At 43.9% G+C, this 17953-nt stretch overlaps 1 protein-coding gene across 1 annotated transcript; it reads left to right on the forward strand.

The window, feature by feature from the left end:
- The first annotated feature begins 2089 nt into the window (after positions 1-2089).
- LOC311124368 (tripartite motif-containing protein 16-like) lies at positions 2090-16043 on the forward strand. Its single transcript, XM_084198531.1, has 6 exons — positions 2090-2757; positions 3171-3266; positions 13041-13274; positions 13522-13681; positions 13807-13866; positions 14102-16043. Exons 1-6 carry the CDS (start codon positions 2161-2163, stop codon positions 14614-14616), a joined length of 1662 nt encoding a protein of 553 aa, XP_084054657.1. The 5' UTR covers positions 2090-2160; the 3' UTR covers positions 14617-16043.
- The last annotated feature ends 1910 nt before the right edge of the window (positions 16044-17953 follow it).

Below are 17953 nucleotides of genomic sequence, written 5' to 3' on the forward strand. Positions count from 1 at the left end.
GACATATCATTATAAACAGTATAGAACACCATATAGAAGACATAGACATATCATTACATACAGTATAGAACACCATCTAGAAGACATAGACATATCATTACATACAGTATAGAACACCATATAGAAGACATAGACATATCATTACATACAGTATAGAACACCATCTAGAAGACATAGACATATCATTACATACAGTATAGAACACCATCTAGAAGACATAGACATATCATTACATACAGTATAGAACACCATCTAGAAGACATAGACATATCATTACATACAGTATAGAACACCATATAGAAGACATAGACATATCATTACATACAGTATAGAACACCATATAGAAGACATAGACATATCATTACATACAGTATAGAACACCATCTAGAAGACATAGACATATCATTATAAACAGTATAGAACACCATATAGAAGACATAGACATATCATTATAAACAGTATAGAACACCATATAGAAGACATAGACATATCATTACATACAGTATAGAACACCATATAGAAGACATAGACATATCATTACATACAGTATAGAACACCATCTAGAAGACATAGACATATCATTATAAACAGTATAGAACACCATATAGAAGACATAGACATATCATTACATACAGTATAGAACACCATCTAGAAGACATAGACATATCATAACATACAGTATAGAACACCATATAGAAGACATAGACATATCATTACATACAGTATAGAACACCATCTAGAAGACATAGACATATCATTACATACAGTATAGAACACCATCTAGAAGACATAGACATATCATTACATACAGTATAGAACACCATCTAGAAGACATAGACATATCATTACATACAGTATAGAACACCATATAGAAGACATAGACATATCATTACATACAGTATAGAACACCATATAGAAGACATAGACATATCATTACATACAGTATAGAACACCATCTAGAAGACATAGACATATCATTATAAACAGTATAGAACACCATATAGAAGACATAGACATATCATTATAAACAGTATAGAACACCATATAGAAGTCATAGACATATCATTACATACAGTATAGAACACCATCTAGAAGACATAGACATATCATTATAAACAGTATAGAACACCATATAGAAGACATAGACATATCATTATAAACAGTATAGAACACCATATAGAAGACATGGACATATCATTACATACAGTATAGAACACCATATAGAAGACATAGACATATCATTATAAACAGTATAGAACACCATATAGAAGACATAGACATATCATTACATACAGTATAGAACACCATATAGAAGACATAGACATATCATTACATAGAGTATATCATAGATGACATGTATAAATCCTTCCTTTATATTTCCTGTAACACTTTCCATTACAGTAGCCTTATTACTGGCTAGGGTTACTGCTGCTAGTACAGTGGAAGAATGAGGCATCACAGTACTTTTACACCACTGGACTAACAGGAATAATTACACACCAATAAACACACTGTAATGTAAAGTGTTACATCATTCTCAATGATCAGTCAATACATACGGTATTCATTTCAGCTACAGTACATTGTATCCCCCATTGTAGCTAATTATCTATAACACGTTGTACAGTTTTACAACCACATATTAGTTATTATGGATGGTTATAGTTAGTGTCATAGCACATATGTTTAAGGCATTACACAATTCATTAAAAGCATTATACATATGTACTTCATAGAAACTGTTACCCTTTATATATTCTAACCACTCTATTTAATTTATTCCATATTAAGGGCCCTAACCTAGGAACACAAATCTTTGTCTCTATTAACATTGTGGACAGTTCTCTCTCTCTCTCTCTCTCTCTCTCTCTCTCTCTCTCTCTCTCTCTCTCTCTCTCTCTCTCTCTCTCTCTCTCTGTCTCTCTCTCTCTCTCTCTCTCTCTCTCTCTCTCTCTCTCTCTCTCTCTCTCTCTCTCTCTCTCTCTCTCTCCTCTCTCTCTCTCTCTCTCTCTCTCCCTCCCTCTAACCCCTCCCTCCCTCTAACCCCACCCCTCTGGCAGAACCAGGAAGTCCCTCCCCTCCACAAACTCTCTTCTGAGGAAACGAAACTGATCTGAGTCTCTGTGTCGTCTGTCTGTGTGAGAGTGAACAACCGTCCAAATGGCTATGCACAGAGATCTGCTGGACCAGGACCAGTTCTGTTGTTCTGTCTGTCTGGATCTACTGAAGGAGCCGGTCACCATCCCCTGTGGACACAGTTACTGTAGAAGCTGTATTGAGGGCTGCTGGGATCAGGATGTTCTGAAAGGGGTCTATAGCTGTCCTCAGTGCAGAGAGACCTTCACTCCAAGGCCTAATCTGAGGAAAAATAACATGTTGGCTGAGTTGGTGGAGAAACTGAAGAAGACAGGACTCCAGGCTGCTCCCCCTCCTGCTCTGTGCTATGCTGGACCTGGAGATGTGGCGTGTGATTTCTGCACTGGGACCAGAAAGCAGAAAGCCCTCATGTCCTGTCTGGTGTGTCTGGCCTCTTACTGTGAGACTCACCTCCAACCTCACTATGAATTTCCTGGTTTCAAGAAGCACAAGCTGGTCAAAGCCACCGCACAACTACAGGAGAAGATCTGCTCTGATCATGACAAACTGCTGGACGTTTTCTGTCGTACCGATCAGCAGTGTATCTGTCTGCTGTGTGTGATGGATGAACATAAAGGCCATGATACAGTGTCAGCTGCAGCAGAGAGGACTGAGAAACAGGTAAGACCAGAACTACTTGTTGGTTACTGTCTGATAAACAAATAATTAAAGATACAGTAGGAGCTAAGGCTGTTTGAATATGAGATCATTCAAATGATATCGATCCACGGCAGAACAAATATGAACACAAACCTTGATTATATAGATATGCTAACCCAGATTCTCCAAATGTATCACCATTTTCTAAAGTCAAACACCATTATCATTCGTTATCAAACACCCAATCAGCTCCCCTGTTTTGTGCACTGTTAAAACTATAATCATTCACATAACAATATAATAATATAATTTCACACAGACACTTCCTCAACATTTTAATCCCTATCTTCTATGGGCCCTATGTCCCATTACTATACTATTGATCTACTGGACAAATAAAGCTTGATAGCTCATTGAAGAGTGATTCTCCACAGATGCAGCTGGGGATGAGTCAGCAGAAAGTCCAGCAGAGATTCCAGGAGAGAGAGAAGGACCTGAAGGAGCTCCAACAGGCTGTGGAGTCTCTCAAGGTGAGTATTGTTGACCAGAGGAGACACACCATTTCACTTCTCTCCTCCAGTCAGAGAGAGAGAGATGCCCCTCTCCAATCCCACTGGCTCCACTGTTGGGAACAGGCTGTCTGGACCCCTTTCAGAGAATAGACTGCTTAATGTAACCGGCGGGATATGAACCCGGGTCTACTGAGGGAGAAACCAACATCTTGACCGTTTCACCAAGAGGACATTCCCTATTGGGCTGAGGGCCGACACAGATTTTGAAGTCGAAGGCGGGGCCACCTCATCACATAACCATGAGTAACCATGACCGACTCATGTCCCCTATACATTAACATGGAGCCCTCTCTCTCTCTCTCTCTCTCTCTCTCTCTCTCTCTCTCTCTCTCTCTCTCTCTCTCTCTCTCTCTCTCTCTCTCTCTCTCTCTCTCTCTCTCTCTCTCTCTCTCTCTCTCTCTCTCTCTCTCAATTCAATTGAATTCAAAGGGCTTTATTGGCATGGGAAACATATGTTTACATTGCCACAGCAAGTGAAATAGATACTAAACAAAAGTGAAATAAACCACCAGAAATTAACAGTAAACATTACACTCACAAAAGTTTCAATGGAATAGAGACTTTCAAATGTTATAACTCAAGTGCAAACAGAGTGAGCCATTCGCCAGACTGAGTTCTGGAGGTGAAATGGAAATGAATGAGGGAGAGTTAAGTGAGGTAGAAGGTGTGGTGAAGAGCTCAGAACCAGAGCCTGGCATCAATGGACATGATAAAGAAGAATCTGGTGCAGTAGGAGTTACATTGTAGGACAAAGTGGATCCATTCCTTTTGGCAGATCCATTTGTAGTTTCAGGGTGGGTGGGAAAGGAGTTGGGTGCAGTTGAATCAGTGAAGGTAACCTGTAGTGGACTTGTGATATTTGTTTGTGTTTCTTCTGACCAGAGGGAGTGGGCGCTCCGTGTCACGCAACTTGGGTCAAGATCTGTTTCTTGCTTTGCTCTTAGGAACAGGACACCATTGAAAGGAGTGATTTCTGGGGTAGCGTTAAGTGTAGAAGTGGAGCAATTAAGGTTGAAGACTGCTGGTGTTTGTGATTCCCGCCGTTTGGTGCAACACAGACCCGGTGGTGAGCGTGGTGAAACAGAGGAGTCACTGTCAGTCCTTTTGAGTTTTGAGTCTTTACCCGATAAAGTAATGGTAGGATATATCAGTTATCATGTTAAAACTTTGTGCCGAATCCACTGTGCTGATTCAGGTGCAACGTTTATGGTCATGTTGCAGCAGTTTGTAGGAGGGAGATTCCAAGATGTGGGAAGTGTGCAGGAGGGCATGGGATAGAGGATTGTGTAGTTTTGGTGGATAAAGTTGTGTGTGTCAACTGTTGGGATGCCCATGTTGCTGGGGATCGGAAGTGTCCGGTGCGAGAGAGGCAGGTTGTGGTGGCTAGAGTCAGAGTAGTGCAGAAGGTGTCGTATGCTGAGGCAGTGAAGGAAGTAGAGGAGGATGGGTCAAGGGTGAGAGATCCTGAGAGGATCCCTGTGAGTAGTAGATCTGTGCCAGCACAGAGGGATAGGCCAACGAGTGATATATGCTTCAGTAATGATAGCTTCTTAGAGTTCATAGCAATGGTTATCAACTGTACCGCACAAATGGAACATAAATCACAGAAAATAGATATTGTGGTGGCAGCTGCAGAGAAGTATTTGGGCATACAAGATTAGACTTCAGAAGAGTTACAGGGTGTGTTGAGTGGTGGTGTCCCGTCCTCCCAGGCCGTTGGCATGGTGCAGGAGCAGATAGGGTCAAAGTAGTGGAATGGGGTAGTGGGTATTTAATGAGTGTAGGGTTAGTTGGAAGGGTGTTTTTTGTATTATTATAATTTCCCCTTTTCCCATTTTGTATCACAAAGTATAATGGATTTATATTATAGTCCAGTTGGGGGAAATGTCGGTGGACCAAGATTCAAAGGTCAGATTAGGAAGGAAGAGGTGGTGTTTTCTCGATTGTGCTTAGGACATTGTACATTGATCTCGTCATTACATCTGGTTGGCAAGCATGGGAATGGTTTGTGTCTGGGGGGTACGGTCGATGAAACGGTGGAGCATGTGTTGTTATATTGTTGTAAGTATGTTGAAGAGAGGGAAAGATTGAATTGTAGGGTCATTGAGGTTGGATGGGGTTGGGGGGGTTGGAAGGGATTTTGGGGATGGGGGAGGGTCTATTAGAAGTTAGTAGGGCTCTTCTTTATTTTCTCAGAAGTACTGAGGTAGGTAGGAGGATTTAGAAATGTTGGAAACCGTGATTGACCACACACTCCAGCACAGTAGGTGGCGGCATGCACCTTTAACGTTGGTTTGTGGACCGCCATTATATCATAGAAGAAGAAGTTGGTCGTGTGAGAGATTGTGGTTCGTGAGGAGGGCTACTATTCTTTTTTCTTTTGGTTCTTGCGTATTTTCTGAATTTATTTTCTGATGGTGGAGGGTTTGTTTATTAGTTTCCACTGTTTATCGTTTAGAGTTGAGGGGGGAGTAGGGGTAGTTTGTTAGGGCGGCGTGATGGCCTCAACCGAGTGGAGAAGAAACGCTGTCGCTTCGGGTCCGTTCCGGAGAAAGGTGTGGAGGAAGTTTTGCTCATGGTCGGCGAACAGGTTGGAGCGGAACATCTGGACTCTGCATCCAGAATGAACAAGGCGGTGGTTGTGTTAATGAAAAAGGTTTGTCTTGTTGTGAGGGGTGTGTTGGTGCAGATGTCGCCTCTTTCGATAAGAGTTGTGGTGGCTAATCTGCCTCCGTTTATTGCTTCCGAACAGACCGCAAGTAGTTGGTTAGTTTTGGTAAATTTGCAAGTGGTTTCCGTGTGCTCTCGGCTGGGTGCCAAGCGGAATCCGTTAAACATGTCTGTTTTCGTAGACAAGTGTTTGTTTCTTAACAAACCTCAAGGTTACACAGGGGAGGGGTGGAACACAGGGTTTGCTAGCACAGATAGTTTTGGGTGTTTCTAGTGTGGGGATCATCAGTTATAGGCTACAAGCAGCAATATGATTGATAGGTAGGACAGGTATTGAACCCAAATAATCCCTACTCAGATGCGCTAACCTCAACCCTAGTAAACATGCATTATAAAAACCTTCTATATAAAATTATCTCATATTGGGAGTAAATAGCCTCTGAATAGAAAAGAAAAAACACTGCATCTTCCAGCCCACCAATAAATGACATAATGCAACCTTGGCGGTCAGCATATTTACCTCAACATGCCCCTCGCTTGCCTGAGAAGGCAGAGTGCTCGATGCTGGTTGATGAATTTGACAATTAATGTACTAGGAAAATACGTTTTTGTCGACCAGAGGTGACTGAATTAATGTTTAGGCTTATTGATAATCATTATAGTAATGAAGTATAATTTCAAAACATGAAAGTTGTCAAGTGGTGGTGGTACCAGGAGGGAGGAGAGTAGAGCAGGGTCAAGTGGTGGTGGTACCAGGAGGGAGGAGAGTAGAGCAGGGTCAAGTGGTGGTGGTACCAGGAGGGAGGAGAGTAGAGCAGGGTCAAGTGGTGGTGGTACCAGGAGGGAGGAGAGTAGAGCAGGGTCAAGTGGTGGTGGTACCAGGAGGGAGGAGAGTAGAGCAGGGTCAAGTGGTGGTGGTACCAGGAGGGAGGAGAGTAGAGCAGGGTCAAGTGGTGGTGGTACCAGGAGGGAGGAGAGTAGAGCAGGGTCAAGTGGTGGTGGTACCAGGAAGGAGGAGAGTAGAGCAGGGTCAAGTGGTGGTGGTACCAGGAGGGAGGAGAGTAGAGCAGGGTCAAGTGGTGGTGGTACCAGGAGGGAGGAGAGTAGAGCAGGGTCAAGTGGTGGTGGTACCAGGAGGGAGGAGAGTAGAGCAGGGTCAAGTGGTGGTGGTACCAGGAAGGAGGAGAGTAGAGCAGGGTCAAGTGGTGGTGGTACCAGGAGGGAGGAGAGTAGGGCAGGGTCAAGTGGTGGTGGTACCAGGAGGGAGGAGAGTAGAGCAGGGTCAAGTGGTGGTGGTACCAGGAGGGAGGAGAGTAGAGCAGGGTCAAGTGGTGGTGGTACCAGGAGGGAGGAGAGTAGAGCAGGGCCAAGTGGTGGTGGTACCAGGAGGGAGGAGAGTAGAGCAGGGCCAAGTGGTGGTGCGCAGGCCGTGGAGAAAGCGGTGGTGGGGAGGGTTGCAGCTGGGCTACATGAGCTGAGGCAGGGTTCTGTAGTAACAGAGACTCCGGTGGGCGAAGGCAAATATTGCCTGTCATTGGGGAAGAGGCTCTGATCAGGGGGGAAGTGCAAGGGGGCAGAGACTGGGGAGTAGGAGGACGGTACCGTGCCAATGGAGGAGGAGGAAGAGGGGGGAGGTGAGTCTGCGGGAGCGGAGGACAAGGCGTCTCGTTTTCAGATGGCTCATTGGATCCAGAGGGATGTCAGGCTGAGGGCCCAGTATATACGGTGAGAGAACTTTCTAGGTTCCTGATGGAGACTAAAGGGGAAAAAGAAGGTTCTGCTGGAGTCTTATTTGATTGATCCTGGAAGGTTTGTAAGGTCAGTACAACACGTGATGAAGAATGAGGGGTTTAGTGTCCTCTCACCCAGGAAGCGGTATAGGCTGAGAAAATGGGTCATGGGTTCTTAAGGGCATGTCTTCAGAATCTGCTTAAATGGATGGTTTTTTCTGGCATGGCGGCTTAATGGGCTTCTCTACTGGTTTCTGATTGTGGTGATTTCCCTCCCACCTCTTATGGAGATTTCACGGTTAGACTTCCTTAACATGAACATCGGCAGAGACTGGGGGAATATGTCAAACAAAAACATTGAAATGCCATGGCACAATTCTTAGTGCAGGGGTAGCAAAAGAGGTGTGTAAGGGTAGGTTGTTAGTGGTTAGAGCCAAAATCAATGACCTTGTCTTTTGCTTTCCAAAATGTGTCTGCACCTAGTACAGGGCTCAGTTCTCTGTTTCAACAGGGCCCAGGCAGGTGTCCTATTGGAAATTCCATGTAAAGCTCTTCCAAGATGTCACTTTTTGCTCAAGCTTCCAAGGCTTTTGGGAGAGGTGGGGACAGCAGAAGGGGGAGTAACTTCTGTTGTGGGGAGAGGAGGGAGCCTGATGGGTGGGTAACTTCTGTTGTGGGGAGATGAGGGAGCCTGATGGGTGGGTAACTTCTGTTGTGGGGGAGATGAGGGAGCCTGATGGGTGGGTAACTTCTGTTGTGGGGAGATTAGGGGTGGGCGATATGAGCTAAAATTCATATCACGATATTTTCCACTGTCCAGACGATATCGATATGATATCACGATATATGACGTAAAAAAATATGAATCACATTTTAATATCCCTTCTTGGTTAAATTATATTAGTTAAGGAAAAATATGTATTTGAACCTTATATAACCAGAAAGAGTGAGGCATTGGACCGTATGGACCTGAAAAGTTTTTATTTGTATTGTGCAAACATGCATTCCGTAAACATGAGGTAGGTAGGCCTATATATATATATATATATATATAAATTAGATATTAAGTAAAATTAAATAAAAAATAACAGGAGATAAAGAAAATAAGGTAATTACAAATTCAAATACGTGTGTTTGTTTTGGCTACGGTCCGTAGATATGTAAAAAACTAACCGTTTGAAACTAAACCTTTCAAGCCTCAACCATCAATTATCAACAATATCAACAAATCTTCACTAGAACTTTCTTCACAAGTTCCGTGCCAGGAATACCAGCATGTTGACTGTTTCTGGCTTTAGTGCTGCCCTGTGACATGTCACCACATTGCCCCCAGTGCTGAATGCCCTCTCAGAGGGGGCACTTGTGGCAGGGATGCATAAGTATTTCTTTGCCAGACAACTCACACGTGGAAAATTAGATCCGTGAAATCGCCACCACTCCAAAGGATCAGACTCGCTGTCTGCTGCCGTTGCCAGAATGTAGCTATTCAGCTCTTGCTCAATGATCTGCCTCTCTGAACATGAGGCAGGTGCACTGCTGGTCTGCTTAAAGAAGCTCCCAAGGCTCTTCTTGGGCTTCTTGCCTGATTGATGAGCAGTGGAAGCTTCTTTCTCCCTGTCAGTGTGATCCTCTGCAAGAGACGATTTTCCCAGGGCTGTGTTCTCCACCAGGAGGGCTTCGGTCTCTGAGGCAGCTCTCACCTTAAAAAATGAAAATAATTAAACTTTATTTGTATAGCACCTTTCATACATAAAATGCAGCCCAAAGTGCTTTACATTTGAAGCAATAAAACAAGAACAAATGAATAAATACCTTAATGTCCTCCAGTTTCTCAGCGGACATGTACCTGGTCTTGAACCTTGGATCTAGAAAGGTAGCCATGGAGAGCAGCTCATCTGTTGCAGGGTCAGTGTACTTGTTATTCAAGTAATCAAGAACCTTGATCTTGATCTCTTTGGTCAGTTCTGTATCGTCCTTGCTCAGATTTAGAACCTCTGCATTTAACAGATTGATGACAGGCTTCAAATAGGACACGCTCACATACGCTTCTCCTGACAGGGCATCTGTAAAGTCCTGGAGTGGCTTCAGTGCTGCTGTGACTGATTCCAAGACCTGGATGTCTTGCCAGGTAGGTACAAGGTGCCGTGTCTTTTTGTCCCCTGCCAGGACCTGTGTAATGGCCTTTTCCTGCTCCAGGACTCTTTCCATCATTTTCAGACGAGATCCCCACCTTGTCGGAGATTCTGTGATGAGCTTGTGCAGGGGCAGGCTTAGTTCATTCTGTGCTGTCATCAGGGCCTTCTGCTTTTTCCAGCTGTATGAGAACGTGCTAACCACCTTTTTGCAAACCCCTGTGGCCCGGGAAATCGCACACCCCTGTGGCCCGGGAGCGTTTTGGACACTCCTCTCTGGAAATTGGGAATAAGAAATCAAAATAATAGGGTGAAAAATAATCGAATCACAATACAATAATAATTAATAATAATGCATTTTTATATAGAAATCACAATACAATATAACTTTTAATCTTTGTTTGAGGATTTACGGCATTTACATTCAACTGTTACACATTTTACAAATCTGATGTGCTTAGATTTAGCCTACGGTACATGGCTGATGTGAGCTGTATTTTTTCTTAATAATAAGCATCATACAGGGTAGGCCTAGGCTACAGTCCTGAAACTTACCAATAGCATTGTGCAGCCTGTGTCCGAAACATCCAAGGTTTGCCCACTTGTTCAGCTGCAATGCCTTGATCATGTTCGATCCGCTGTCGGTCGTCATACAAACTTGACGCGACTCTTTTAATCCCCAGGACGACAGTATGTCCCTCAGCCCACCTGCAATTATTTCCCCGGTGTGGTCGTCTGGGAAATAAGACGTCTGTAGGCACTTACTTTTCAGTTTCCAGTCACCGTCTATGTAATGGATTGTGAGGCTTATATAAGGTTCTGTGGTACGACTTGACCATAGATCGGCAGTAGTGGAGAAGAATGGAATGTTATTTATCTCACTGTAAACTCTGTCCCAGCATTCTGTGTAAAGCTGTGGCAGGCATTTTTGGCTAAAATATTTGCGGCTCGGGATCTCATATCTTGGGTCCAGAGTTTGAATCAACTTTCTGAACCCCTCTTTCTCCACAGTTTGAATCGGTACCATGTCCTTCGCTATGTGATTTGTAATCGCAGCTGTGATGTCTATCCATTTTTTGCTCGTCTTCTCATAGCAAGTACCGGCAGCAAATGATGATATAATTGATTGTTGAGTGCGAGTCTGGCTTGTCTTCGGGCGAGCTCCTGGGCTTACTGTCTCACGCATTCTGGTGCATTGTTCATACTCACGGACATGTATGTTTTTTAAGTGATTGAACAGGTTGGTCGTGTTTCCACCTTTTGCTAAGACAACACGACGACACAACTTGCATATGGTAGTGTTTTGGTCGGGGTCGGAGATTTTAAAGCCAAACCAGTTCCAAACAACAGAGGTGCCCCCTTTCTTCTTAACCAATTTATCCTCCTGCTCTTGAGCAACATCAATTTCTGTGTTTTCGCTCATCCTGGATTGTAAAGTTTTCCCCCAATAGTTAACCTGCCTCCTAACTGCAGCTGCCTGCACACTTCTTTGTTGCTAGCACTACATGCGTGCAACAAGTGCATGCGACGTGCGCTCATAAAAATAGGTCAACATATTAACATACATTCTTTTATTCGTAAGAACCAAGAAAGGTTGGATAAAAAAAAAAAAAAAAAGATGTAGCTACTTAGTACTATCACTCAGTTGAAATTTGGAACAAAAAAATATTGATGCAAAATTCGAATTTATGAATTCTGAATAAATCGCGGTATCCATGATATTGCTAAATCCATATCATGGCGCGGCACAATACCGGTTTTTACTATCAAACCGGTATATCGCCCACTCCTAGGGGAGATGAGGGAGCCTGATGGGTGGGTAACTTCTGTTGTGGGGGAGATGAGGGAGCCTGATGGGTGGGTAACTTCTGTTGTGGGGAGATGAGGGAGCCTGATGAGTGAGTAACTTTCTGGGGAATTATTGGACAGAACGTGTGTTGTGTGAGTGCGTCGGGGTGGGGGAGCTGTCGCTAAGCTGTAGACGGGAGGCTTTGACTCTCCTGCCCAAAAAAGGGGATTTGAGCGACTTAAAGAACTGGAGGCCTGTGGCATTGCTCTGTGTGGACTATAAGGTCTTTACCAAGGTCCTCGCTAACTGACTCAAGTCCCACCTGGACTCTATTGTACAGAAGGACCAAACGTACTGTGTACCAGGACGTTTGGTGGCTCCTTTCCCAAGTGTCATACAGAGGGAGGGTTCTGATCATCAACAACTTGGCGGCATCCTCCCTATGGCATAAATTGGCCAGTGATTTCTTTCCGGTCTGGGCATTACTGGCTGAGGGCGGCAGTGCTGTACCTGCCTGTCCAGGAGGGGGGACAAGGCCTGGTGGACCTGGAGAGCAGGGTGGCAGCGTTCTGACTCAAAGCAGCGCAGAGGATTCTGTACCGTACGGAGGTGGGCTGGAGGGAACCAACATGTGCTCTGTTGAGGAGGGCTGGTGGTTTGGGGCTGGATCAGCAGATCTTCATCATGCGGCCGGAGAGACTCAATACAGCAGGGGTCTCTGATTTCTATGCTGCAGTACTGAGGGCTGGAGCAGCCTGAGGAGGGGCCACCACCGTTTCCACCACTGCAAGGGACAGCAGAGACTGGGGACTGGCAGGAGAGTCTGGAGGACTTACTGACTTTTAACACTCTGAGCTTAGTGGGAGTGAAGGGGCATCAGTGGCAGGGGGTTGTGGGGGCTGAGAGCATGGCAGGGTATAGGTGGAGGGGCTCTATAAGCTCCCAGTGCTGGAAAGGTCAGGGGTCGTCCAGTGGAGGGTATTACATGGAGCCCTGGACACCAATAGCTGGTTGGCTCGGGTTGACCTGGGAGTTGGGGAGGGGTGTCCGTTTTCTGCAATGACAGACTGTTCATCATGTTTTTTCTGTGTTGCCAGGGTAATGCCATTACTGTTGACGCCTTAGGGTTGAGTTTGAGTTGTACAAAATGATCAACAGTGTGGAGATGTTTCAGGAGGTATGGGGGCTCAGGGGGGCTGTCTGTACGGCTGGAGAGGAGGGGTTGGATGGACGGTTGGAATGTGGTGCTGGATGGTGTATTGTACTGTGGTGTTGGGTACTGGATAATGTGATTGTGTAGAGGTTGTGGTGTCACGCAATGTGCTTTTAGGGGTGGGGGTGGGGGTGTTAGTGTAATGAGGATTGCTCATTAAATTAAGACAAGTCAGTCTCTCTCTCTCTCTCTTAACAGAGCTCTGCACAGGCAGCAGTGGAGGACAGTGATAAGATCTTTACCGAGCTGATCCGCTCCATTGAGAGAAGGCGCTCTGAGGTGAAGGAGCTGATCAGAGCCCAAGAGAAGGCTCAAGTGAGTAAAGCTGAAGGACTCCTGGAGCAACTGGAGCAGGAGATAGCTGAGCTGAGGAAGAGAAGCACTGAGCTGGAGCAGCTCTCACACACAGAGGATCACATCAATTTCCTCCAGGTAACTCAACTGCCTTGATACATGTGATATGAAATTAAAACTCTCAATCATTTGGTTCTCTCTCTCTCTCTCTCTCTCTCTCTCTCTCTCTCTCTCTCTCTCTCTCTCTCTCTCTCTCTCTCTCTCTCTCTCTCTCTCTCTCTCTCTCTCTCTCTCTCTCTCTCTCTCTCTCTCTCTCTCTGTCTCCAGAGTTATCAGTCTCTCTCTCTAGAGTTATCAGTCTCTCTCCCTCTCTCTCTCTCTCCAGAGTTATCAGTCTCTCTCCAGTACCAGTGTATCTTCAGACTTACCCAGCATCGTTGTCCGTCCTCTTCAGTACTTTGGAGATGTGAGTAAGACTGTGTCTGAACTGAGAGAGAAACTAGAAGACGTCCTTAAAGGAGAATGGACCAAGATCTCCACTACAGGTGTGTTGAAAATAATAAGAACATCAACTTTAGACCATTGAAAGTTCCCTACTAGTCATATACATGTGGAATATGGTATGATGATAACATTCCCTCTCTCTGTGAATGTGTTTGTGTGTCTGTAGTGAATATAGTGGATGTTGTACTGCCTCCAGAGCCCAAGACCAGAGAACAGTTCTTACAATGTGAGTCTCTTTATTCTGAAGTAACTAACAGTCTCTTTTTCTGACACTCCTAACAATCCCTCTAGAAATATATAGCAATAGTAGATCTAATCAAAGACTGGGTATCTATCTGACTCCTCATATTTCTCTGATTTGATCTCTGCTGTGCTCTAATCAAAGACAGGGTAGATACAGTATCTGACTTCACTTATTGTTCTAACTCCCCTCATTGGTCTCTGCTCTGCTCTTCTCCCAGATTCCTGTCAGCTCACACTGGACCCAAACACAGCAGACACACTCCTCTCTCTGTCTGAAGGGAACAGAAAGGTGACCTATACAGGCCAAGAACAACCATATCCTGTTCATCCAGACAGATTTACCAACTGGTGGCAGGTTCTGTGTAGAGAGGGTCTGTCTGGACGCTGTTACTGGGAGGTGGAGTGGAGTGGGAAGTGGGTTTATACAGCAGTCTCATATAAAGACATCAGCAGAACAGAGACAGATGGTGGATTTGGATACAATAACAAGTCCTGGAGTTTACAGTGTCGTAGAGGTAGTTATTGGTTCAGACACAATAGTGTTGAGACTAAAGTATCAGGCCCTCAGTCCTCCAGAGTAGGAGTGGACCTGGATCACAAGGCAGGTACTCTGTCCTTCTACAGTGTCTCTGACACAATGACCCTCCTCCACAGAGTCCAGACCACATTCACTCAGCCCCTCTATCCTGGGTTTTATCTCTATAATGGTACTGCTGAGCTGGTTAAACTGTAGTAGGGTCCACATAGATACTAGTCATGCTGGTGTAGTCTATAGCTGAGCTGGTTAAACTGTAGTAGGGTCCACATAGATACTAGTCATGCTGGTGTAGTCTATAGCTGAGCTGGTTAAACTGTAGTAGGGTCCACATAGATACTAGTCATGCTGGTGTAGTCTATAGCTGAGCTGGTTAAACTGTAGTAGGGTCCACATAGATACTAGTCATGCTGGTGTAGTCTATAGCTGAGCTGGTTAAACTGTAGTAGGGTCCACATAGATACTAGTCATGCTGGTGTAGTCTATAGCTGAGCTGGTTAAACTGTAGTAGGGTCCACATAGATACTAGTCATGCTGGTGTAGTCTATAGCTGAGCTGGTTAAACTGTAGTAGGGTCCACATAGATACTAGTCATGCTGGTGTAGTCTATAGCTGAGCTGGTTAAACTGTAGTAGGGTCCACATAGATACTAGTCATGCTGGTGTAGTCTATAGCTGAGCTGGTTAAACTGTAGTAGGGTCCACATAGATACTAGTCATGCTGGTGTAGTCTATAGCTGAGCTGGTTAAACTGTAGTAGGGTCCACATTGATACTAGTCATGCTGGTGTAGTCTATAGCTGAGCTGGTTAAACTGTAGTAGGGTCCACATTGATACTAGTCATGCTGGTGTAGTCTATAGCTGAGCTGGTTAAACTGTAGTAGGGTCCACATAGATACTAGTCATGCTGGTGTAGTCTATAGCTGAGCTGGTTAAACTGTAGTAGGGTCCACATAGATACTAGTCATGCTGGTGGTGATGGTCCCCAGATGTGATGATTCATTCTGCTCTGTTTTTATGTACAATGATTTGATTGATTTGATCTTCAGAAGATGTTATGAATTACAATTCAATGCATTCATATTATTTGTAAGTGCAACGTTGTAATCTTATACATTTACATTAATCATGATGTATGCTGTTAATGTATGTTGGTTGTCATTCAGAACCATTGAAGTGTTTTCTCAATTGGTTCTCTGTCTCAATGTCATTTTCCTCAGTATCATGGAACAGGTAGTGTTACTTACTTGCTAATTGAACTATATGGGCCGGTTTCCCGGACACAGATGAAGCCTAGTCCTAGACTAAAAAGCATGTTCAATGGAGATGTCCGGGAAACCGGCCCTAAATTTGGCATCTTTTATTCTCCCGTACTGCTCAGTCAAGCAACATTAAACCTGTCCAGCAGGTGGTGATATTAACCCAACAATAAAAACAGCAGATATCTTGACTTACCACTCAGTATATCAGTAATGTTCAGAATTGTACTTTAATATCATTGGAGATTGATGGTCTTTTTAATCCACTACCCAGAGTCAGGAACAGATGAAGTTAGGTCTGCTACTGTTCAGTTATTAAATATTATTTATGGTGATGGGAAATAAAACATACATCTAGTAGTAGTTTTCCTTTGCTATTTATTCCAAGGTGTGTGTTTAACTTGTAAATGGATTGTGTTGAAGCTGGCATGTGGTGTGGATGATAGAATAGAGTGAATAGAGGAGAGAAGAGAGGAGGAGAGGAGAACATCATATAGAAGACAGATAAGATAGAGAGACAATTCATACCCAGGGGAGTTACTGACTCTGGCCCAAATGACACCCTGTTCCCTACGTAGTGCACTAGGCTACTTCTGACCAGATCTAAAGTAGTGCACTACATAGGGAATAGGGTGGAGATATGGAGATTTGCTCACTGGAATTAGAATATAGAATATCATACTGTAATGTTAGATGTTGTCATTAGAATGAAGATTTCCATACAGGAGTTACTGTCTCTGTCCCAAATCTCTCCCTGTTCCCTGCATAGTGCACTAGGCTTCCTTTGACCAGATCTAAAGTAGTCTTCTAGATTTTACATGTTTTCTCCCTGTCGTTAGAAAATGACAATATGGTAATGACTTGAGTGGTTTCCTCCCCCTTTGTTTTTATTGGTTGTGTGTTATGTGTGTTGTTGTGTTAGGTTTTCTCTCTCTCTCTCTCTCTCTCTCTCTCTCTCTCTCTCTCTCTCTCTCTCTCTCTCTCTCTCTCTCTCTCTCTCTCTCTCTCTCTCTCTCTCTCTGTCTCTCTCTCTGTGTCTGTCTCTCTCTCTCTCTCTCTCTCTCTCTGTCTCTCTCTCTCTGTCTCTGTCTCTGTCTCTCTCTCTCAAACCGTATAGAAAGCAGCCAACCTCAATATGGTTCCATTCCTGTAGTTATCAGGACACATGGGGTGTGGAACTATTATCTCCTTTCTAAGTGTGAACTTGTCCACTTCCCTTCATGGATTTCAAAGGAAATGACTGGTATATGTAAACTCCCTCTACCCTATGCCAGCACCAATCCAATGCTTTTACATTTGAGAGGAGTAGTGAAGGAATGATACACTTCAGGAGGAAGGAGAGATTATTGGGACACACCCATGGAGTGATGATAGAGGGATGTGAAAGAGGAGAGAGGTAATGGTTGGACTTGACTTATTTATTCTCTCATTAGACTTATTCTGTTTCAAGAACATAACTGCATAACACAAAATAAGTACATTTAAGGAAGTATCCATGTATTATAGATTTTATAATCACTTTTGTACTATTTTCACAAGTATGTGGTAGAATTTCACAACTCTTAATACAAAACTCAAAACAGATCATCAAAAAGGCTGTTTTTTCAAAACTTTAAGCACATTTTCAATTGACTAAGTACAACACACAAAGGAAGTATCCTTGTATTATATCTTAATATGTGAAATGCTCACTTCCTCCCATAAGTCATTAGTAGTTGATGTAGGGTTTCATCTGTCAAAAGGTAAATCACACCTGGTGACTTATGAGTTATAAATGTTATTACTGTGGAGTCACCATGATCAGATTACTGTGGTGTGTGTGTGTGTGTGTGTTAGTCTTTGATTAGTTTAGTCATCAAGGCTGAGATGATGTATCTATTTGAAAGGGTGTCCTGGTCTTTGATCAGACCAAATGGTTGTAAAGTCCTCAAGACAATAGAATGGTTGTCAGGCAGTGGAGTCTGGTGGGAGGAGCTATAGCAGGACAGGCTCATTGTGATGTCTGGAATGGAATAAATGGAACTCAGTCAAACATGTGGTTTCATGTGTTTGTGTTTGATACCTTCCATTGATTCCATTCCAGCCATTACAATGAGCCCGTCCTCCTACAGCTCCTCCCACCAGCCTCCTCTGGTGTCAGACCTGCATGGTGCCTCAGAGTCTGTGTAGGAACTGTGAGGTGGGTGTGTTGGGAACATTATTCCCTATTTTTCATAGTTCCACAATCTATTAATAGCCAGAGATGTGAATTAAACATTCTGCCAATCATGGTTATTT

Source organism: Coregonus lavaretus (genome assembly GCF_964263955.1).
Source record: "Coregonus lavaretus genome assembly, contig: HAP1_SCAFFOLD_3445, whole genome shotgun sequence".
NCBI classification, from domain to species: Eukaryota; Metazoa; Chordata; class Actinopteri; order Salmoniformes; family Salmonidae; genus Coregonus; species Coregonus lavaretus.